A 25099-nucleotide genomic window follows, 5' to 3' on the forward strand; every position below is an offset into this window, starting at 1 on the left:
TTGGGGCCACATATGGTCATGCTCAGGGGTTACGCCTGGATTGGGGATCATATGGGACTCCAGGAATAGAACTCAGGTCCGTTATGGGTCAGTTGCATGCAAAGCAAATGCCCTAACACTGTGCTATCGCTCTGGCCCCCTCAAATATTATTTTTATTGTTGTCTCGGGTCACACCTGGCCATGCTCAGGAGTTGCTCCTGACTCTCCACTCAAACACATCTGAAAGGTTCAGGGGAACATTTTGATGCTGAAGATCGAACCTGGGTTGGCCACATGCAAGGCAAATGTCCTATTCTCTGTGCTTTTGCATTTGGCCCCACATTTTTAAACATTTTATAATAAATGCTATACTCAATGTGAGAATAATACAATTAGTAAAACAAATTTGGATAAATAACAAATAGCATAATAGAAATTATATTAAATTAAAGTTTAAATATTTGCAAATAAACATAACATCTTATTTAGTCAAAGTTCATAAATTCTTAAAAATTTTTAAAAGGAAAGAAAAGAGCTGCTCATAAACCAACACAGGTCCTAAAATATTTTTCAAAATTTCTTTTAATAGACAGTATATTAGATAATCAAAACTTTAGGAAACAAGTATATACACATATGTATTAGTGTGTTTCAGTTTAATCAGATTCTGAGACTTATAGCTTATACTAACCATGTCTTATAATTTTCAGAAAAATTAATTTGAGGGGTCGAGCGAGCAGTGGCACAGATGCGAGGGCCTTTGCCTTCCACACGCTAACCTAGGACAGACTGTGGTTCTATCCCCCAGTGTTCCATAAGGTCCCCCAAGCCAGGGGCATTTTCTTTTTGTTTTTGTTTTTGTTTTTTTGTTTTTTGTTTTGGTCCACACCCGGTAACTGACCAGGGGTTACTCCTGGTTATGCGCTCAGAAGTCGCTTTTGGCTTGGGGAACCATATGGAACCCCCGGGGAATCGAACCGCTGTCCATCCTAGGCTAGCGCTGGCAAGGCAGACACCTTACCTCTAGCACCACCACGCTGGCCCCCAGGGGCAATTTCTGAGCGCAGTCAGGAGTAACACTTGAGTGTCACCGGATGTGGTCCAAAAACCAAAGGAAAAGAAAAAAGAAAAATTACTATGATTCAGTTAATATCTGAAAAGAAAAGGTAGTCCAGAAATATTTTAGTTTCTGTGGTAAGGTATTTTGTATCTGATCATTTTTAGTATAATGTATAATTTTCTTAGATAAGGAATTAAATGAAAATGTAAAGCATCATTCTTGTGGATATCAACTTTTTTCCATTCTCAAAGCAAATTCTAACTTCATATATACTTCACATACTTTTTGGTTACTGCAGCACATTCCATATACACAGTCATAATCAGAATGAGTAGAAATCTATTAATACACTACAAAAAATAAAAATAATTCCCTCTCTCTTCCTCTTTAGTCTGTTTAGATTCCAATAATATGAGATTTATATGAGTTGATAATAACTACTTTAATTAAGAATTAGAAATAAGTTCAAATACTGAAAATATCAAAATTTTGTTTCTCTTTTGTTATATTATTTGTAAGAGGTTTTAGACTTGTGACTTGGTGTCTCTGGACACAACAGGCTGCCAAATTCTTCTGTTCACTTATAATTCAACTATACTTAAGTGGGAGAGATATTACTGGAGTTAAGACACTTGTCCTCCAAGAGTTTCACTCCAATTAAATCTTTGGGACCACATATTCCCCCAAGTCTTTCTGGGTACAGTCCTGCAGGTTCCTGAGTACAGCTGAATATGGCCCGGGGTCTCCCATCAACTGTAGTGGCTAGTTGATCCCTTTCACCAAAAGTAGCCCAACAGTGCAGTCAGCACACTAGGCTAAGAATCATTTGGAAAGGTCCCAAAGTTCCTGAACAAAGCTGAGACACTTTTCCTGTATTGGTTCATAAAGGATCTATGTTGTTTCACTCATCTGTCCCATTGATTTTCATAAATAAAACACATAATTTAATTGAGAAATGAAATGTCAAAATTCTACCAATGGGAGAAAAATGACCCACCTTTCTTACAAAGCTTCACAATTTTACCAATGGAAGAAATTGATATTATGTAAAGAAAATAATCATAAAAGCTACTAGCAATGTTTCTACATCTATTGTAAGCTATTACATAATCTTAGGCCATTTTTCCCCATGTGATAGCTAAAAATTAGTTTTAGGAATTCATACAAGATTTAAAAAAAATATTTGCATACATCTAGCAAATGCTTTCATGCCCAGTGTGTTATAAATTAATAGAGCTGAATTTCCAAAGGAAAACCTCACCAACTCCAAATTTTAGTGAGATCACTGCCTACTACAGTATTTAGCATTGAGTCATTTTATTGGCATCCTGGATCTGTGAATGATAAATGCCAAGAAAAAAATTCCACAAGCTAAATTTATAAAGCAATTGTAAATGCCTTTAGGGTTTAGCAAAATGTGTACTAATTATGCTTTAGCAGACAACCCGTTGTTTCAATTAGCTGCCAACAATATGTCAACACTATCTTTTAGGACAAAATCCACAATAATTTATTGCCTCTATTTGGTAAAATTATAATCAACACATATTTTTCTTATTCATTTCACAAATGTATAAATTAAAATATGCCTAGTTTTAAATTTATAAGTATTACTTTGTGCCCGATTTTATACTAGGTATATAATGCAGGAAAAAAATGAAACTTGTTATTCGCCTATTTATTCTAAATTGCTTTCATTATTATTTTTATCAACTTGTATAAAATTATCAAATATATCACAATTTCTTCACCATAAAATTGAAATTTGTGTGAAAAAGTATTTGTTGGAAATACATAAAATGTATTGCCAAGGAGGATGATGAAGTAGATAAGATTTTTATGAGCAAAGAGTTAGTTATAGGTAAAAATAATATTAGCAATAAAAAATGATCAGACTTAAACACTAAACCCAAAGCCAACTACAACAGAATTGATACCCAATCTACAACAAGCTAGACACAGAAGGGACCACGTATACTAGTAGCCCAGGGGTGGGGGTGGGGCGCAAAGGAAGTGCTATATGGGATGCATGCTGGGAACAGGGGTGGAGGGAGGAAAACATTGGTGGTGGGAATGCCCCTGATTCAATGCCACTATGTACCTAAAATACTACTGTGAATGATTTGTAATCCACTTTGGTCAAAATAAAAAAAGTATTAATAAAAACAAATAAATTTGAAAAAAGTAAAAAAAAATAATATTAGCAAAATACAAAGCAGAATGTAGGATATCAAAATTCATAACTAAAGAAGCATCTTGAGGTAGTTTTTAAACCTTTTTTCATCCATGATACCTTTATAAATGTTTTTATTCTTCTGACCTATCATTCTATTGTTTGACCCCATAGTGTCATGGTAAAGTCACCTATTGCATGATTTTCACAGGTGGTCCCATTGAAATATCTTGAGAACTCAGTTTCATGTGACTGCCTGTCAACACCAATTGAGAAATGCTGGTCTAGAAGACCACTAAGAGCTTTTTCTTGACTGAAAGTTAATACTAGAAAGCTATTGATAACAATTATTTTTAATTATCATTTTTATGAAATCCAAATGATTTTAAATAAATATGAATTTTCCTTGTATGCCTTACAGATAATAATAAAGATAAGAGACAGACGTATAAAGTGACAATCTCTACAGGTACTTAAAAATAAAGGTAGGTTCCCAGCACAATTAAAAGCATTTAAACAACCTGAATATTGTGTAAAATAAAATTATTTCAGATGATTAAAACTATACTAAAGTGTCAACAGTCAGAACTCATTGTGTCCAGTGGAATTCTTCTTTAGATCATTCCTGAGGCACATAAGATTTGTTGTACAAGGATTAATTAGATGATTAAAACTCAGACTTGGTGTAGAAATTGGGATTATTGATCTAGCAACTGATAACAGTTTACAAATAAACAAAAGCTAATTATTTCCAATGAAAATAAATTTATTTAGAAACATGTCTTTACTGCCAAAACTCTTTTTTTGAAATTGTATAATTACTAACATGGGCACATAAATTGATTTTCACATTTATAACCTTCATTAAAGAGGTGTCTGGAGCTATAAAATAGCAGGGATAGTCTTGAATACAACTCACCCAGGTTCAATACACAACACCACATCGGGTCCCCCCAAGTAATATTCCCTGAGCACAGAGTGAGGAGTATGCCCTAAGCACAAGTGGGTGTGATTCCCAAACAAATAAGTATTTATTTATATCTAACAAATATATTCTTTTATTTTGTTCTCATAAGACCATGAGGGAATTTAGTGCTCACGGCAAATACTTAAATTCAGATAATCAATATAAATACTGACTTCTGAGTTAAAATAAAATCAGGAAAATTGGGGAGGGGAAAGTCATTGCCTTGTGTCTAGAACATAAAAATGTTTTAATTATCAAACTTAAAAGTGACTGATGTTTACTTCTAATCCAACCAAATAGCTACTTTTAAAAAATATTTAGAAATCACTTGCATATACTTTCTAACCTAAGATATGCATTATATCTTTCATTTTGATTTTCTTCTAAGAATCCTTTCGATCTTAAAACACCCTTTTTGACATGAGTCTCTTTCCCCTAAGATGTTTTTAATTGCAAAAGGTACAAACATGACTGTTTTAAGTCTTCAACTTTCTGATCCCTCTTACTCATAAATATCTGCCTATTTTGTGATTCAGTTTCTAACTCTTAACTATTTAATACGGTGTATAATTACATCTTGCTATTGGCTACTTGCATTTTATTTTATGAATAAAGTTATTATTGTTGTTGTTTCATTTCTTTATTTTGAGACCTTGTCCAGGAGCACTCACTGTTTATTACTGTGTTCTTCTTGGATATCACACTTGGAGGTGTTTGGGGGATAATATGTGGTGGCAAGGATTAAGCCAGGTTCTGCTACATGCAATGCAAATGCTTAAATTCTGATTATCCTTCTTGTCCAATAGATAATATTAATTTTTGTAAATTCTACATTTTATGTGCTACATATCAGGAGATTCAAATTCTTCATAATACCATGGATCCAAAAAGTTCTATGACAGAGGAGTTTGAGTACCAAGAAATATAAAGTTTAATTCTGCTTGATCTGAAATGTATAGGATAAATCCCTGAATTTCTTGGAAACTAAAATACAAATTTCACAGAACAGTGACCACATTTAAATAATAAATCAGAGAAATGAATTCTGAGAAAATTGATATCGTACAAAATCACTATTAAACAGGGCTATTCATATTGGTGATATTACTTATTATTGCTATTATCAAATCATAATTCTGTCTACTTTTTTCTTCAAACAGATGAAAATATTAAAAGTGAAAACATACCCCAAATATAATATTTATAATTCTTGGACAGTGTAGAAAACATACCTCATAAAAGTACTCTGTTAGTATTTCTTAAAAAAATTTTTTTGTCACATCTGGTGATGCTCAGGGGTTATTCCTGGCTATGCACTCAGAAATAACTCCTGGCTTGGGGGACCATAAGGGAACTCAGGGATAGAACCGATGTCCATCTTGGCCAGCTGCATTCAAGACAAGTGCCCTACTGCTCTGGCCCCGTATTTCTTCAACTTTAAGGAATTTTAACCAGCTAAGTAGTTTTGTGAGAGGTAGATTGACAGTATAGTCAGTCCTTGGACTACTCAAGGTTTACTTCTGGCTAGGTACTCATGGATCTTTCCTAGTAATCATTCCTAGGTGTTGCTCAGGGGACCGTATGTAGTCCTAGGGAACAAATCAGTGTCAACCACTTGTAAAAAATTCTTCTTAAGCTCTGCACTCTCTGCCCCCAAATATCTTTCTCAATTAGTATTTATTTTAGCTTTTTGCTCATATATTTGCCACCTTCAATACAATGTAGAAATTTGGGCGGGAGATTCGGGAGCTACCCAGCGAGCCAGTGAGTGAGTGAGAAATGGCTGCATGTGGGGGTTTTCAGGCAGAGTGCTGATTGCTCTACCTGCAGAGTCTCCACCGGGATGTGCTTCTTCTGAGGAACTGAGCACCGGAAGGGAGCCCTGTCCTACCCTTCTCTGTCTTTCCTGAACTCTGGAAGCTCTCCTCAGAGCCCTGGGAAGCGAACCCCAAAGAAACTACATTCGGAAGCTACCCAGCGAGCCAGTGAGTGAGTGAGTGGGAAATGGCTGCATGTGGGGGTTTCCAGGCAGAATGCTGATTGCTCTACCTGCAGTCTCCACCGGGCTGTGCTTCTTCTGAGGAAACTGAGCACCGGAAGGGAGCCCTGTCCTACTCTTCTCTGTCTTTCCTGAACTCTGGAAGCTCTCCTCAGAGCCCTGGGAAGCGAACCCCAAAGAAACTACATTCGGGAGCTACCCAGCGAGCCAGTGAGTGAGTGAGAAATGGCTGCATGTGGGGGTTTTCAGGCAGAGTGCTGATTGCTCTACCTGCAGAGTCTCCACCAGGCTGTGCTTCTTCTGAGGAACTGAGCACTGGAAGGGAGCCCTGTCCTACCCTTCTCTGTCTTTCCTGAACTCTGGAAGCTCTCCTCAGAGCCCTGGGAAGTGAACCCCAAAGAAACTACATTCGGAAGCTACCCAGCGAGCCAGTGAGTGAGTGAGAAATGGCTGCATGTGGGGGTTTCCAGGCAGAGTGCTGATTGCTCTACCTGCAGAGTCTCCACCCGGCTGTGCTTCTTCTGAGGAACTGAGCACCGGAAGGGAGCCCTGTCCTACCCTTCTCTGTCTTTCCTGAACTCTGGAAGCTCTCCTCAGAGCCCTGGGAAGCGAACCCCAAAGAAACTACATTTGGAAACTACCCAGCGAACCAGAAACTGAGCACCTAAAGGGAGCCCTGTCCTACTCTTCTCTGTCTTTCCTGAACTCTGGATGCTCTCTTCAGAGCCCTGGGAAGCGAACCCCAAAGAAACTACATTCGGGAGCTACCCAGCGAGCCAGTGAGTGAGTGAGAAATGGCTGGATGTGGGGGTTTCCAGGCAGAGTGCTGATTGCTCTACCTGCAGAGTCTCCACCCGGCTGTGCTTCTTCTGAGGAAACTGAGCACCGGAAGGGAGCCCTGTCCTACCCTTCTCTGTCTTTCCTGAACTCTGGAAGCTCTCCTCAGAGCCCTGGGAAGCGAACCCCAAAGAAACTACATTCGGAAGCTACCCAGCGAGCCAGTGACTCTCCTCAGAGTCCTGGGAAGTGAACCCCAAAAATACAGCATTCTGAAGCTGCCCAGCGAGCGAGTGAAAACTACGCCTGACCAGTGGGACCCGACTGTGAAAAACTGTGAGTGCTGCCTGTGTGTGTCTCTCTGCTATCCTGTTGCGTGAACCTCCTGAGAGTGGGCTGAAAAGAGGCTCCAGAAGGCACTTAGCTCCACTTCGCTACGCAGCCGTGCACTCTTTCTAAAAAAAGAACACCATCACAAGAAGGAAAAAACCACACTAAGAACTATGCAGGATCACAGAAGCAAGAATTTCTCTCCAGACTGTCTTCTCTGCTGCGTGCTTGGGCCTAAGATTTGATCCTGTGTGAGGCTTCATCCACAGAGGACTCCCCTACCTTGGAGGCAAGCAGGCCCATCCAGAAAGGGCGGAGCCAGAGAAGTGTGTTGCCTGCATCATATAACCAATGAATACCACCACAACACATAGAAAAACCCACAATACAAGTGTGACAATGGGGAAACAACGCAGGCCAGCATCAGACATAGAGAATGAAGATGACAATTCTGATGACCAGTTAACGACCAACCAACTAATCAATAGAATAGAACAGAACACTAATAAGAATCAAGAAAATATGAAGACAGAAATCACAAAACTCCAAACTGAAATAACATGTCAAATAACAGGCCTGAAAAAATCAGTAAACGAAGTGAATGACAAAATGGATAAGCTCTGGGACAGGGTATCAGAAGCTGAGAATAGACTTGGTGCTGTGGAAGATGAGATACATAACAATTCCATACAACAGGAGAGATTGGAAAAAAAACTTAAAACAAATGAACAGACAATGGAAAAATTAGTCAAAGAATGGGAACAGATGAAAATAGAGGTCTATGATAAGATCAACAGAAACAACTTAAGAATCATTGGAGTCCCAGAGACCCAGGAAGAAAATTTCCAGGAAGAATCAACGGTCAAGAACATCATTAAAGAGAAACTCCCAGAGCTAAAGAATATATGTGATCAAATCCTGCATGCTCGAAGAGTACCAACCAAAAGAGACCCAAGAAAAACCACCCCAAGACACATCCTAGTCACAATGACAAATCCCACAGATAGAGACAGAATTCTGAAAACAGCAAAATCAAAAGGGGAAATTACATTCAAGCAAGCATCCTTGAGATTTACAGCAGACCTGTCACCAGAAACACTAAATGCCAGAAAGCAGTGGTGGGATATTGTGACAAGACTGAATGAAATGAATGCTTCACCTAGAATACTATACCCAGCAAAACTCACTTTCCGGTTTGACGGAAGAATACATGGTTTCACAGACAAAAAACAGCTCAGAAACTTTACAGACTCAAAACCAGTCTTAAGAGAAAAACTGAAAGACCTAATCTAAGACAAGACTGACCAAAAGACACACCAAATTTCGATATAAAGATGGCATTAAATCCCAGGACAATTCTTTCTCTCAACGTCAATGGACTAAATGCACCAGTTAAGAGACACAGAGTGGCTAAATGGATCAAAAAACTCAATCCAACCTTCTGCTGCCTACAAGAAACGCACCTGAATAGTCAGAACAAACATAGACTCAAAATAAAAGGCTGGAGAAAAGTAATCCAAGCAAACAACACCCATAAAAAAGCTGGAGTGGCCATACTAATATCAGATAATGCAAACTTTATACTCAGGAAGGTTGTAAGGGACAAAGATGGATATTTTATATTAATCAAGGGGTATGTAGGGCAGGAAGAAATAACTCTCCTAAACATATATGCACCAAATGAGGGGCCAGCAAAATATTTAAAACAACTGTTGACAAATCTGAAAAACAATATCAATAACAACACAATAATTGTGGGGGACCTCAACACTGCTTTGTCAACACTGGATAGGTCAACCAGACTGAAACCCAACAAGAATATACTAGACCTGAGGAGAGAAATGGAAGAAAGAGGCCTAGTGGATATATATAGGACACTCCATCCCCAGAAACCTGGATACACATTCTTCTCCAATGTACAAGGGACATTCTCCAGGATAGACTACATGCTGGCACATAAAACATACCTCCATAAGATCAAGAGGATAGAAATTTTGCAGACTACCTTCGCTGACCACAAGGCTCTGAAATTATTTGTGAACTCCAAAGGGACTCAGAAGAAAAACTTTAACACCTGGAAGTTAAACAGCCTCATACTCAATAACCAGTGGGTCCGAGATGAAATCACGAAGGAAATCAAAAGGTTCCTGGAAACAAATGACAATAAAGACACAAACTATCAGAACTTATGGGACACAGCAAAAGCAGTACTAAGAGGAAAATTTATAGCTTTGCAAGCACACATCAGGAAGGAAGAAGGAGCTTACCTGAGTAGCTTAATGACACAGCTAATAGAACTAGAAAGTACTCAACAAAAGGTCCCAAAAATAGGAAGACAGAAGGAAAGAACAAAGCTGAGAGCAGAAATCAACGAAGTGGAAACCCAAAAAACAATCCGAAAGATCAACGAAAGCAGAAGTTAGTTCTTCGAAAAAATAAACAAGATTGATAGACCACTGGCAAACCTAACAAAGAAAGAGAGAGAGAGAAACTTGATAACTCGTATTAGGAATGAAAAAGGAGAGATCACTACTGATATGACAGAGATTCAAAGGGTAATCAGAAACTACTTTGAAAAACTCTATGCCACTAAAAATGAGAACCTGGAAGAAATGGATAAATTCTTGGACTCTTATAATCTTCCACGGTTGAAAGAAGAGGATGTAGCATATCTAAACACCCCCATCACCATTGATGAAATAAAAATGGTAATCAAAAGTCTGCCCAAAAACAAAAGCCCAGGCCCAGATGGATTCACTAATGAATTCTATCAAACTTTCCAAGAGGAACTACTACCAATCCTGGCAAGACTCTTTCATGAAATTGAACAAGTGGAAACACTCCCAAATAGCTTTTATGAAGCCAACATCACCTTGGTACCTAAACCAGACAGAGATGCTACGAAAAAAGAAAATTACAGACCAATATCGCTGATGAATGCAGATGCAAAGATCCTCAACAAAATCCTGGCAAATAGGATTCAATACCTCATTAAGAAGATCATCCACTACGATCAAGTAGGTTTCATCCCAGGAATGCAAGGATGGTTTAACATCCGTAAGTCTATCAACATAATACACAACATCAACAACAAGAAAAATAAAAACCACATGATTATATCAATAGATGCAGAGAAAGCATTTGACAAGGTCCAACACCCATTCTTGATCAAAACTCTCAGCAAGATGGGAATGGAAGGAACCTTTCTCAATATAGTGAAGGCCATCTACCACAAGCCAGTGGCAAATATTATCCTCAATGGAGAAAAACTAAAAGCCTTCCCTCTAAATTCTGGCACAAGACAAGGCTGTCCTCTCTCACCACTCCTATTCAACATAGCACTGGAAGTACTTGCTATAGCGATTAGGCAAGAAAAAGATATCAAGGGAATCCAGATAAGAAAGGAAGAATTCAAGCTCTCACTGTTTGCAGATGACATGATGCTCTACTTACAAAACCCTAAAGACTCTACCAAAAAGCTTCTAGAAACAATAGACTCATATAGCAATGTGGCAGGCTACAAAATTAACACACAAAAATCAATGGCCTTTCTCTACACCAATAGTAATAAGGAAGAAATAGACATTAAGAAAACAACCCCATTCACAATAGTGCCACACAAACTCAAATATCTTGAAATCAACTTGACTAAAAATGTGAAAGACCTATACAAAGAAAACTATAAAACTCTGCTCCAAGAAATAAGAGAGGACACGCGGAAATGGAAACACATACCCTGCTCATGGATTGGCAGGATTAACATCATCAAAATGGCAATACTCCCCAAGGCGTTATACAGATTCAACGCTATCCCTCTAAAGATACCTATGACATTCTTCAAAGAGGTAGATCAGGCACATTTGAAATTTGTTTGGAACAATAAACACCCTAGAATAGCTAAAGCAATCATTGGGAAAAAGAATATGGGAGGAATTACTTTCCCCAACTTTAAACTTTACTACAAAGCAATAGTTATCAAAACAGCATGGTATTGGAATAATGACAGACCCTCAGATCAGTGGAATAGGCTTGAATACTCAGAAAATGTTCCCAAGACATACAATCACCTAAATTTTGATAAAGGAGCAGGAAATCCTAAATGGAGCAAAGAAAGCCTCTTCAACAAGTGGTGTTGGCAAAACTGGCTAGCCACTTGCAAAAAATTGAACTTAGACCCCCAGCTAACATCATGTACGAAGGTAAAATCCAAATGGATTAAAGACCTCGATATCCGACCCCAAACCATAAGATATATAGAACAACACATAGGCAAAACTCTCCAGGACATTGAGACTTCAGGCATCTTCAAGGAGGAAACTGCACTCTCCAAGCAAGTGAAAACAGAGATTAACAGATGGGAATATATTAAGTTGAGAAGCTTCTGCACCTCAAAGGAAATAGTGCCCAGGATTCAAGAGCCACCCACTGAGTGGGAGAATCTATTCACCCAATACCCATCAGACAAAGGGCTAATCTCCAAAATATACAAGGCACTGACAGAAATTTACAAGAAAAAAACATCTAATCCCATCAAAAAATGGGGAGAAGAAATGAACAGACACTTTGACAAAGAAGAAATACAAATGGCCAAAAGACACATGAAGAAATGCTCCACATCACTAATCATCAGAGAGATGCAAATCAAAACAACGATGAGATACCACCTCACACCACAGAGAATGGCACACATCACAAAGAATGAGAACAAACAGTGCTGGCGGGGATGTGGAGAGAAAGGAACCCTTATCCACTGTTGGTGGGAATGCCGTCTAGTTCAACCTTTATGGAAAGCAATATGGAGATTCCTCCAAAAACTGGAAATCGAGCTCCCATAGGATCCAGCTATACCACTCCTAGGAATATACCCTAAGAACACAAAAATACAATACAAAAATCCCTTCCTTACACCTATATTCATTGCAGCACTATTTACCATAGCAAGACTCTGGAAACAACCAAGATGCCCTTCAACAGACGAATGGCTAAAGAAACGGTGGTACATATACACAATGGAATATTATGCAGCTGTCAGGAGGGATGAAGTCATGAAATTTTCCTATACATGGATGTACACAGAATCTCTTATGCTGAGTGAAATAAGTCAGAGAGAGAGAGAAAAACTCAGAATGGTCTCACTCATCTATGGGTTTTAAGAAAAATGAAAGACATTCTTGCAATAATAAATTTCAGACACAAAAGAGAAAAGAGCTGGAAGTTCCAGCTCACCTCAGGAAGCTCACCACAAAGAGTGATGAGTTTAGTTAGAGAAATAATTACATTTTGAACTGTCCTAATATTGAGAATGTATGAGGGAAATGTAGAGCCCGTTTAGGGTACAGGCGGGTGTTGGGTGGGGAGGAGGGAGATTTGGGACTTGGGTGATGGGAATGTTGCACTGGTGATGGGTCGTGTTCCTTTTATGACTGAAACCCAAACACAATCATGTATGTAATCAAGGTGTTTAAATAAAAAAAAAATAAATAAAAAAAAAGAAATTTGGGGGGGAGAAGAAAGCAATACCTGTTGGTGTTTAACAGTTACTTGTATTTTGTGCTCGGAAATCATTCCTGGCTGTGCACAGACCTTATATGGAACTGGAAATTTAACTGGATGGCCATATGCAAGGCAAGAGTCTTACCAGTTGTACTATCACTACTGTGTAGAATTTTTAAGAGTGAAAAATAGATATTGTGTGTGTGTGAGTGTGTTTATGTGTTTCTATGTGTGTTTCTTGTAGAGAGGACAGGGATTAAACCGAAGGCCTTAATTAAACAAAGGCTTATGCCCTACTGTAGGTGCAAGTGTTTAGATTTGTTCTCTACTGCTGAGCTTCATACTTGTCCCCAGAGAACCATAAGAATTGTGAAATTTATCTATCTTTTGTATTGAATCTTTATGGATCATTGATCTAGGAAAAGTTAAGTATATGAATGACCCTGGGAGGGATAAGTAAATGTTATATTTACAAAGCAATATATTCAGAAGAAGAAAGACAAATATCATGTAATTTCACTCATACATGGAGTAGAGAGAAGTAAAGAAATGAACAAAGTCACATGAAAATTATCTGAAGAAAATAGAGGGGGGTCTTAAAGAGGGACAGGGTACAGAGATATTGGTATTCTAGTAATAGTTGCAATGTGATGACATTTCTTTTATAAAGGATAAAAATATACCCCTGAACCATGCGTTATCACTAAGTAAAGTTATCTTTATAAAATTTAGCATAAAAATTAAAGCAAAACATAAATTTAAGTATTATCAACTAGAAGATGAAAGGCAATGTTTCTTAATGCTTTTCACCTAAGAATTTTATTTTTGTTGGCTCAGTCTTAGTAAATAAATTAATCATACAAATCCATCTTTTATCCCTACAAAAGCTATGTCAAAAAGCATTGCAGACTATGGAAAGAAAAGTTGAGAAGGGAAATTCCAAGAGAATGGCTTACTTATTTGGAAAGATAAAAATCTAAATGTTGCCTTGACTTCACCCAAATATTCATAAAATATTTTAAACACAGATTTAAAATATTTTAAACATTAGGGGCAAAAAAGTGTTTACCAGAATGAATCTGTTATCCACTTATTAACATCAATACCCAACACCAAAGTTAGCAAATAGAGACAGCATGTGTTGCAACAATCCTAACAGGTTTTCAACATCTGTGGCATGTTTATGTTTTTGCAGGATATGACTCAAAATTTGCTTTGAAATCATTTGTATTTTTACGGGAAATAAAGAAAAAAATTGGTGCCAATTCTCCATGAAGGTTTTAGATGAAAGTCATAGTTTTCACATAATACTCCAAAATATTATCATAAAAATATTAGAGAAATGTATTTTAAGAAATGTACATCTAAAATAAAATCAATTTGATGATTTTCTTTAAACCCATGTTTTTTTTTTTTTGGGCCACACCCGGTAACGCTCAGGGGTTACTCCTGGCTATGTGCTCAGAAGTTGCTCCTGGCTTGGGGGACCATATGGGACATCGGGGGATCGAACCGAGGTCCGTCCAAGGCTAGCGCAGGCAAGGCAGGCACCTTACCTTTAGCGCCACCGCCCGGCCCCCTAAACCCATGTTTTTATCATAATAAAAGAGTTAACATTTGTGAAGGATGTTCATCATTCTAACACATATTAGTTATATTTAATATATTCCCAAAAATATAAAATTGTTCATTCAACATTTGATAGACTGCTTAAAACTAAAAACTGTAATGACTAATAAACAGATTTAAGTAAAACTGAGATAAAAATAATTTGTACTAGGAGGTTGTGATGTGAACAGAACAATGCAAAATTATAGTAAGCAAAAATCTGTAAGATCCAAGTTGAAGTCAATATGAAGGGTAACCAAACTAGCAAATCCGGAAGCTCTCTTTTAGGTCTTACTGGTGTTATTAAGAAAACAGTGCTCACTTCGGCAGCACATATCCTAAAATTGGAACGATACAGAGATTTGCATGACCCCTGTGCAAGGATGACACGCAAATTCGTGAAACGTTCCATATTTTTATGTGAATGAATGAGGGAAGTAGAAAGCCTGTCTAGAGTACAGGTGGGGGTAGGGTGGGGAGAAGGAAGATTTGGGATATTGGTGAGGGAATATTGCACTGGTGAAGGGGGGTGTTCTGTACATGACTGAAACACAACTACAATCGTATTTGTAATCTAGATGTTTGAATAAAAATATTAATAAAGAAAGAAAACAAAAAATACTATGGTTATATCTTTGAATTTAAAATGTGATTATATAGGAATTTTAATGGCATCCTTTCAAATATGAAGATGATGTATGAGGCTTATAACGCCACATAAAATAAAACACATCTTTGCAAAAGTGATGAAAGTATAACATTTTAAATCAAGATTTATCATCATGAAATTATGAAGACTGAATCACGCTTTGTGTCAGAAATGTATTCTTAAAAAGTAATGTAAGCCTAGATTATAAATTAAAACTAATACATATTTTGTACTATTTTAAGGCATGATGTGAGGAAATTATGTGGAACCTTTACTTGGTTATGGCATAAAGTCCAGGGGTCTCAAATTCGCAGCCCGCGGGCCGCAAACGGCCCTTCATACAACATTTTGTGGCCCTGCCCTTGTTTTGTTTTAGTTGTTTGGGTCACATCCCCCAATGTTCAAGGCTTACTACTGACTTTGCACTCAAGGATCACCCCGACTTTGCCTCCTGTGGCCTGCAGGTAAATTGCGTTTGAGACCCCTGGATAAACTGTATTTGAACATGAGTCTTTCTAAAATGTATATATATATATATATGTAGTACTAAACTCTTTGAAAATTACACATTGTGATAATCAGTTGAAAAAAACTATATTTTGAAGAAAAAGGCATCTCAGAAAAGGACATGTTTTAATAGGATTCTAGTATCTGGAGATCAGTTCTCAAGAGATAAGATTGGATTAATTTATTTTTCCCAGATCTGGAACAGAGACCAATGCTGATAATTGGTGGAAAATATGGAACAAATTGTCCATTATACAGGAATAATTTTATGTAAAAGAAATTTAAAAAACAAGAAATATTAACAATGATTAAAAGAAGAGAAATTTACTAGTCATTAATTTGTGACCTCATCGTTCTTTAGCTTTGATTCTAGAGAAATGATCCACCTTCTTTAAGTTTCTAATCATTTTTATATAAAATACATATTATCCTTACATAAGATGAAGTGGGAAAGCAGTTGATGATGTTGTGGTAAGGGAAAGGATCCATGGAACTAAAAGCTGTCAAGACTTCTACCATTTTATAACAAGGAAAACATTGTATTTTTTCATTTCATGAAGAGAAATTATTGCTTACTTAAGTATTTAGTCATTGTATATGTAAAAATGCTATATATACACAACTTCTAGTCTTGCAGAAGTAAAAAGGACATAGGAATTTTTGCACTTATAAACTATAAATGCAAAAGAAAATGGACGAGAAACAGTAAATTCATAGTATTAGGTGATAAATACTGTATTAAAAATTAAGTATGGAAAAAACAATTGTCTTGTCTGCTCATGGCCAGCTCTATAGATTCATTCTGCTCTCAAAATAGATGTAAAGCGGGAACCGGAGAGATAGCATGGAGGTAAGGTGTTTGCCAAGCATGCAGAAGTTCTTTGATTCAAATCCTGGCATCCCATATGGTTCCCTGAGCCTGTCAGGAGTGATTTCTGACCATAGAGCCAGGAGTAACCCCTGAGCACTGTTGGGTGTGACCCCAAAACCAAAATATAATAAAATAAAAAATAGATGTCAACGAGGCCATAAAAATTAAGGGTACACAGCCCATCCAGCTTAAAGTCGGAAATCTTGGGAAGAGAGGGCAGCAAAGTCTCTGCCCTGCTGAAACCATGTGCCCTGCACCCATGACCCATGATTGCTGCTTAGCCAGTGGCCCTACATCACCACTCCTTTACAGCTCTCTGCAGATATACAAATCTGAACAAAAATGTAAATATGTCAGTATTTGGATAATATCACCAGGACTTTTTTGGAGGGAGTATGGACAGACCCCTCCAACTTCTCATACTTCCAGAAGTCCTCACAGCCAAAATCTTGCCACACAAAAGCTTCTGTATCAGTAATAATGCTTAGAATCCCTGCTTTTAAATTTGTTTGAAATATTGTCATTCCTATAGGAACAAACCAATTTAGATGCTAGTGTGTATATAAAGCCTCCTACTGTACATGAATTAAATGAAGTAATAGAATGGGTAACTTGTGACAAGAGCTTATTATGCCTTCTGACAATGACTTAAATGACTTTATTGCAAGACACAATAAATTTCATGTTTTCTTATTGCTGCACTCTTTTTTTCTCTTTTTTGATATTTTTCATATTTTAATAATTTTGTTCCCACTTACCTGAAAACAGGTGTATGATGGTCAACTATGTGACTAGTGATCTTTAAATAAAGTTATTTAATTTTAAAGTAATTTATGTACAATGAGAGACTTAAAACTAAACAAAAAAGCACTAATTTTATTTCAAAGTTAGTTCGTTTTACTATGAAATCCATTAGAAAATGAGATGCCCTTAATTTAAATTCTGTGACATATCTGCTGAATTTGCTTAATATAGCCTTGCTGACTATGAAAAATAAAGCTAACTACTTACATGTGCTCACTGCATGGCAAGTGCTTATGGGGGAAAACTAGATATATATCTTAAAATTAATTTTATCAAGAATATTATTTCCCAAACTTTTTAGTCACTTTGTATTTTTCCGTTAAATAAATCTATCAGTTGTGAAAATTAATAAAATAAAGGACAATATAGAAATAATATAGAGGTTAAATAGAATGTATCTGACTAAGTTTGATTCATGGCAACATGTAGTTCACCCCTCCTACCCCCCTCCTCACTACTAGGTATTGTTCTGGAGACTCCAGGGCACTGTCAAAGTGGCTGGGTTAATTCCCAACCCTGAAGAGCTTCAACTTTATTGTAACCTCGAATTTATGCATTAACTACTATACAAATTGACAATGCATCACTAGTAGGACCCCCAGACTTTAAGCATACTGCTTGCAATGACTCCACCAAAAATAATACAAATTAAATTTAAAAATAACTAAAGGAATTTACTTACAGGACCTATTAATCTTGATGCTTTTTCAAATTCTTCACCAGCTTCCATTAGTGTTTCTTCGGTTCCAGGTAAGGAATCTATTATTAACAACAACAAAACAAAAGAATAAATTTGATCGCATGTTGTTTATTAACTCTCTAATTTACAAAAATATATGAGGAAAAGTTTTGAAGTGGTACAAAGCCCTTAAAAAGATCATAGTTATAAGATTTAAAAGTGTAAAGTGCTTCTAATTTAGAAGAGAACAATTAAGTTTGATATATACAAGAGATGCATATTCAAATGTTATTCAAATTATAATTGGGCTAGAGAGATAATACAACTGCTTGACATGCAGTTGGTCTCCTTTGGATATCTGTCACAGTATGGTCCTTTGAACGGAAAATAGTCTTTGAGACTCACTGGGTAAGGTTCCTAAACCACTCAAAATAATTTTGTATATTATTTTTCTTATTGTTAACCTTTTCAGTTAATATTTGATATTAACCGTCTATATGTTTTACTTCTTTTGGCTATACAACTTAAACACCATTTCATTTTCCCTTAAATAAGATGAAAATATTTTTATCTTTGTGTTACATCCAGTGAAGCTCAGAGATTACTCCTGGCTATGAGCTCAGAAATTGCTCCTGGCTTAGTGGACCATATGGGACATTGGGGATCAATCCGAGGTCCATCCTTGGTCAGCAGCTTGCAAGGCAAGCACCTTACCACTGCGCTATAGCTGCAGCCCCAAATTCCTAATATTTTTTTAAGAAAAAATAGAGCTGAAAAAATATTGGGTGTTTGACTTGCTTGCAGCAGATACAGGTTGGGTCATAACATTCAAAATAGTTTTCTGAGAGAGAGAAAGATGCAGAATGGTCTCACTCATCTATGGGTTTTAAGAAAAATGAAAGACATTCTTGCAATAATAACTTTCAGACACAAAAGAGAAAAGAGCTGGAAGTTACAGCTCACCTCATGAAGCTCACTACAAACAGGGATGAGTTTAGTTAGAGAAATAACTACGTTTTGAACTATCCTAATAATGAGAATGTACAACGGAAATAGAAAGCCTGTCTAGAGTACAGGCGGGGGATGGGTGGGGAGGAGGGAGATTTGGGACATTGGTGATGGGAATGTTGCACTGGTGATGGGTGGTGTTCTTTCCATGACTGAAACCCAAACACAATCATGTATGTAATAAAGTTGTTTAAAAAAAAAAGAACAAAGTGAAGTTTTCAAAATAACTTGGAATACAGTACATAGTTTGGGGAATAGGATATAGTTAACTGTTCATACTTAATCCACAAATAATTTAATTTACTAAATTGAGAATTCACACTTCTAAGGCTAGATAGATAGTGCTAAAGGCTAAGTTATGCTTTTCATGAAGGAGGCCCAGGTTTAATCTACAGGACCACAGGTTCCATGAATTGTCAAACCAGTGACAAAGCTGGAAATGTAGCCTCTGTTCACAAATATCTGTAGCCCCAAAACAAAATAAAAGACAGACAGAAACAACATTTCTAACTCCCTTTCTTCTTTGCCATAAATTTTTAATACACTCAGCCCTGAACAAATAGTGGACATATGTAAAGGCAGCTGGTGACTGATGAAGGAAAAGAACCTTGGATATTTTCCTCTTTTATTCTATTTTAAAAGTGTAACCAAAATCAAAATAAATGTTGAATTTAAACCTTACCCAAAGAGTCTGGGATTATTTCATCTGGAGAATGAAGTATTCGTGACATGTCTTCTGTTCTGTCAGCCAAATTGTCTCCTTGAAGCCTAAGTAGTTAAAAAACAGTTGGTGAAAATTTTAATAATGTTAAGTTGTGAAATACAAACATTTTAGTTGGATATGGATGTATTAATTTCGAGACTATAATACAAAATATAATTCTTCAAAACTGAATGAAATATTTTTTATTAATGCAGCTCAATTGTAAAACACTTGCTTTGCATGTGTGAGACCGTGAATTCCATCCCTCTAACTTCATACAATAAAATTGTAATAAACCATTTCTGAAGTTTTTAAAAGAGTGTTTTGCTTTCCTGGCCTTTAAGGAAATGTCATTTTTCTTTATACATGGGGAGATTATTCTAGATAGACTCTGATTTTCAGCTAGACTATATTTACTCAAATATAGTTTTCTTTGTTTTTAATTTTACTTTATTGAAACCATTGTGATCTACAAAATCTTTCATAGTTCAATTTCATACATACAATGAATCAGGGACAATTCCACCACCAGTGTTGGCCTCTCTCCACTATGTTCCCAGCATTTATTTCATACCACAACCCATTGCCCTCAGCCTTCCAGTATAATAGGACCAATGAAAGTTTAGAATGTTAGAGTTTGGGTCTCTTGACTCTATTATTGTTGGCTTTGGCTTGGATATTTACTCCTGTCCTTATTTTATATCCACCAATGCACTTGAGACCACTTGGCCCCTGGCCCCTGGCCCCATCCTTTCAAATTTGCGTTTCTCCTCCTCCACTCAGTTTCCTTTCTTCACCTCACTATACTCTGGGGCCAAGGGTGTTTGAGACAATTCCCACTTAGACCATTGCATTACTTCATGCTGTTTTTCTAAATACCACATAGAAGTGATATCACTTTTTTTCTTTTTTTTTCTTCTTTTAGCTTACTTTATTGAACATAATATCTTCCAGTTCCATCCATGTTGCTGCGAATTAAATGATTGAATCACTCCTTACATTTATGTAGTATTCCATTGGATATATATACTACATCTTCGGACATCTAGGTTTTGGGGTCCATACCTGAGGATGCTCAAGGGCTACACTCAGTTCCATTCTTGGGGAATCACCTGGCAAAGTTCAAGGAAACATACGGTGCCAAAGAATCTAGCCTGAGATAAAGCATATACCCTAGTCCTTTGACCTATCTTTCCAGTCCTCACCTTGGACTGAAAAATAAGAAGTATAAAAAAAGTTTTCGGGCCCATAGAGATAGCACAGCGGCGTTTGCCTTGCAAGCAGCCGATTCAGGACCAAAGGTGATTGGTTTGAATCCCGGTGTCCCATATGGTCCCCCGTGCCTGCCAGGAGCTGTTTCTGAGCAGACAGCCAGGAGTAACCCCTGAGCACCGCCGGGTGTGGCCCAAAAAAACAAAACAAAACAAAACAAAAAAGTTTTCACTGAAACTACAGTGGAAAAAAAAATCAAAGCTAAAATCCAATTGACAATCTGGTTACCTGAGATACAGATGAAAAGGAATTAGAGGGTTATTGGTTATATGATTATAAAATGTATCATAATACTTGAATTACCTTAAAAGATAAATACAATGTAGGCTGTTTTATGACAAGTATGCCTGAGTGTCTCTATCATCATCCCTTTAGTGAACAAAGTAGTAAGCAATATTTAATCTGAATAGTCTGTGTCTATATTATACTGTGAAACTACTCTATAAGAGGATTATAGCTCAGTAAAAAAGATTGGTATTTCCTCATAAGCCAGCATAGTAAACTCTGCTAATGTTAGAGGACAAACAATCCAGAGATCAGAGAGCTTATTTCAGTCTTTTATAAGTTAATAGTTTTCTATGAAGGCTACCTATTAATAAATATATACATTTGCATAATAAATAGAAACTTTAGAAATATAAGTACACAAAAATTAATAAGTATTGCAAGGTTTAAAAGTTGGGCTTTCTGGGGCTGGAGCAATAGTGCAGTGGTAGGACATTTGCCATGCACGCGGCTGACCCAGGACAGACCTGGGTTCAATCCCCCAGCAACCTATATGGTCCCTAAGCCAGGAGCGATTTCTGAGTGATAGCCAGGAGTAACCCCTGAGCATAACCGGGTGTGGCCCAAAAGCCAAAAAAAAAAAAAAAAAAAAGTTAGGCTTTCAACTATTGTTTCATCATTGTACCATAACAATGTTATGGTACAATAATTTACATTAAGATAAATATATATATCTTTATCACTTTCACGTTTATAAATATTGCTAATTGTATTTATATTATATTCCAATAAAAACTGCATATTTTATGCATTTATATTTGTACTGACTTATTGCATTCTATGCACATTATATTTACTGCCATTTAAATTAAGAAATTCTCAAGAATAATTTCTTGATAGTCAGAAAGCTTAGTCTAATGCATACGGTTTTTATGCACTGAACATAAAACTTTTGCTATGAAAGTACCACTTTTAAAATTTTGTAGTATATTAGATAGTGCATTAAAAGCTCAAAAGAAGTTTTAATTACATTAAAATAATTAATAATTAATATTTGCTTAAAAACCTAAATGGAAAATAGGCAAGTAGAATCAAGAAATACAAGCTAAGTTAAATTTTTTCTTTTGCACATGTTAAGTTTCAATATATAAAATTGTTTAGCATATATCAATGTGCATAGTTATAAATCAAATGTAAATATGTAATCAAATTCTTACTGTCCTTGATTTCAGAGAAGCAACCAAACAAATTGGGTGGCCTTGTTGCTGGCTCACTTTGTCAAAATATTGCCCTCCAGATACCTTAGGTGTCAAATCTACAGTGACTTGGCATGAACTCTACTGCTAAAAATTCACTTTTGCTATCCTTGAATGGTCTCCCAATGTTTTCCAAGCTGTAGTTCACACAGTAAGAGGTTAGTAGGACTATGTAAACAAGGGTTGTGTAGGCAGGTCTCAAATACTATTTTAAATAATCTCTCTTAACACTATGAGCATTTTACTTATTTCCCCAAATCTCTTTCTATACTTTCTAACCCTTACTTCCTTACTAAACATTTTTCTGTCTTCTCAGATCTTATACAGAATATTTTGTTTCTCCTAAGACTTCTTTTGTTAGAACTAAGAAAATTATAGCATTTTCTCTCTAATAAGGACTGCCTAACCCTCAACCTCAGAAAACACATGATGCTATATATTAATCAATTTTCCCTTTATGGTTGTGTTGACTTAACTTCTATTCAGTTTTTTTGGATTAAAAGGTCTCTATTACCAAAGTTCCTCAGCTTTCTCAAATCTGGAGATCTTTCATTCTGCTTCATGTATCCTAACTCAAGAACAGATAATTTATGAATACTTTATGTCAGAAATCAGAAATTTTCTGAGGCCGGTGAGGTGCGATAGAGGTAAGGTGTCTGCCTTGCAAGCACTAGCCAAGGAAGGACCATGGTTCCATCCCCCGGCGTCCCATATGGTCCCCCCAAGCCAGGGGCAATTTCTGAGCGCTTAGCCAGGAGTAATGGGTGTGGCTGAAAACAAACAAACAAACAAAACAACAAACAAAAAATAATAATAATTTTCTGTACTCTGACAACTATTTAGAGTCTTCCACATATTCAATATATTTAACACATTTTATTAAATTATAGATCTCTATTTTTCTCATATTTGCTTCGATGTCCAATTAATCCTGATTCCTTTCTTAACCATCACAACTGGATTTTACATTACTGTATTCAACTAAGACTTACATCCATGTCCTCCTTTTATTATTGTCCAATTTACTTTTGTTTTCTTTTATTATACACACATATTTAAGATAAACTGCTTAAAGAATTTTCATTCAAATACTTTTCTTCCAGTTTTCATTCAACCATTGATCTATCCTAATTTACTTTGTGTCACTACTATTCTGAGATAATTGCCTACAAAAGACAGCCTGACCTCTAAATTAAAAAAAAAAAAACTAGAAAAATATCAGGCAGTGTGTTTATTTGACTTTAAGTTACATTTTATATGAATATCTATTAGTACATGAGCAGATTATTTCATCTCTTCTGTAATGCCTCTCCTTCCAAAAATCTATTACTTCTATTGCTTTCTTTGTCTCATTTTTGTAGGTTTTCTATAATATTATTTTCTTTCTCAATTTTATACACAGCCCTTTTTTCCTACTCTATATCAACTCTCTAAATTATTTAATACATGTTCATTTTTAATAGATAGTCTAAATTTTTAAATATTTGAGTTCTCAACTCAGTATTGAACTGATTACTTTCTTGCATGATGTTTTATTTGTATATACCATAAACATTACAAAGACAATACATCCAAAAGCAAACTTAACTTTATCATCACTTTGTCTTTCATTGCACGTCTAAGCAATCTTAGTCTTGCTAATTATAGGCCATAAAGAGAATTCTTGCAGCTATCACTTGTTTTTTATATTTCTTCTACAGTTTTTCTGTTTATCCTGATTTTTTATTTATATAGATTTCATGCTATACACTTAAAATTATTATATAGTTTCCTCACAGCTATATTTAAAACTTTCTTACCAAAAATCCATTTTCCTTATGACTATCAATTCAAAACAAGTCCAATCATTTTACTCTTAAGTTTTAAATATTTTAGTGAAAGATACCATACTATGAGTGTTTCAATAGATTCATAATCAGATTTTATGGAAATAATAATTATTACAAATATGGGATGAAAAATGTTGGTGGGTAAACTGGTTTTGGGAGAGGAACACTGTAACTTCAGCTAGCCTATCAAAATAATCCTTGACTCAATAAAAGTTTTAGAACTATAATTTTTATTGGCTTCTCATCACCTGAAAGATGAATTATGGTTTCCTTACCAAGTCATTCGAGTCTCCATTGCACAATTTTTACCTGCCATTTGGATATTATACAAAGGTTTTTATGCTTCATAAACTTGAAACAGTTTTTACTTTTTTGTAGCTATTTTGTTATTAAGACTATGTTATTCCATAATTATTTTTGGCATAACTTATTTTACAATTTGGTATATTTGTACTTTGTAATCCTAAACATTTTCCATTTTAAGAAGCTTTTCTTTTATAAGAATTGACACCTATGAAAATCCTCCCCAGAATTCTTACTTTATCATATTTTAATTGCTCAAACTTCTGTGTTTGTCCAAACTTCTGTTTGTCAACATATTTTATAATTATTAAAGACAAGAATCTTTTAAAATATTGTATGCCATAAAATTAGCAAAACAAACTCTAAAATATTTATAAATTATGATATTTTTCAGTAGTTAACTCAATTTAAAAATAAAGAAAATAAAACTCAGTCTGTATAAAGAGTTTTCTACAGAATGAACCAAAATAGGATAATATAATTTCATTCTAAGTTTTTTTAGGGGGGTTTGGGCCACACCATGAGGCACTCAGTGATTACTCTTTGTTGCTGGAAGGCTTGAGGGATCATATGGGATGCCGGATATCTAACCTGGGTCAGTCACGT

General features: G+C 36.0%; 1 protein-coding gene and 1 non-coding gene across 2 annotated transcripts in view; one reads left to right on the forward strand and one right to left on the reverse strand.

Annotated features, from left to right (window-relative positions):
- C10H8orf34 (chromosome 10 C8orf34 homolog) overlaps positions 1-25099 on the reverse strand; it is a 340888-nt gene that overhangs the window by 86948 nt on the left and 228841 nt on the right. Inside the window, 2 exon segments of the mRNA XM_049781860.1 lie at positions 17901-17977; positions 19588-19673. Of these exon segments, the coding sequence (XP_049637817.1) occupies positions 17901-17977; positions 19588-19673 (163 nt within the window).
- LOC126021625 (U6 spliceosomal RNA) lies at positions 14702-14805 on the forward strand. Its single transcript, XR_007500125.1, has one exon. It is a non-coding gene; the product is annotated as a U6 spliceosomal RNA (small nuclear RNA).

Source organism: Suncus etruscus, chromosome 10, assembly GCF_024139225.1.
Source record: "Suncus etruscus isolate mSunEtr1 chromosome 10, mSunEtr1.pri.cur, whole genome shotgun sequence".
In the NCBI taxonomy this organism is placed as follows: Eukaryota; Metazoa; Chordata; class Mammalia; order Eulipotyphla; family Soricidae; genus Suncus; species Suncus etruscus.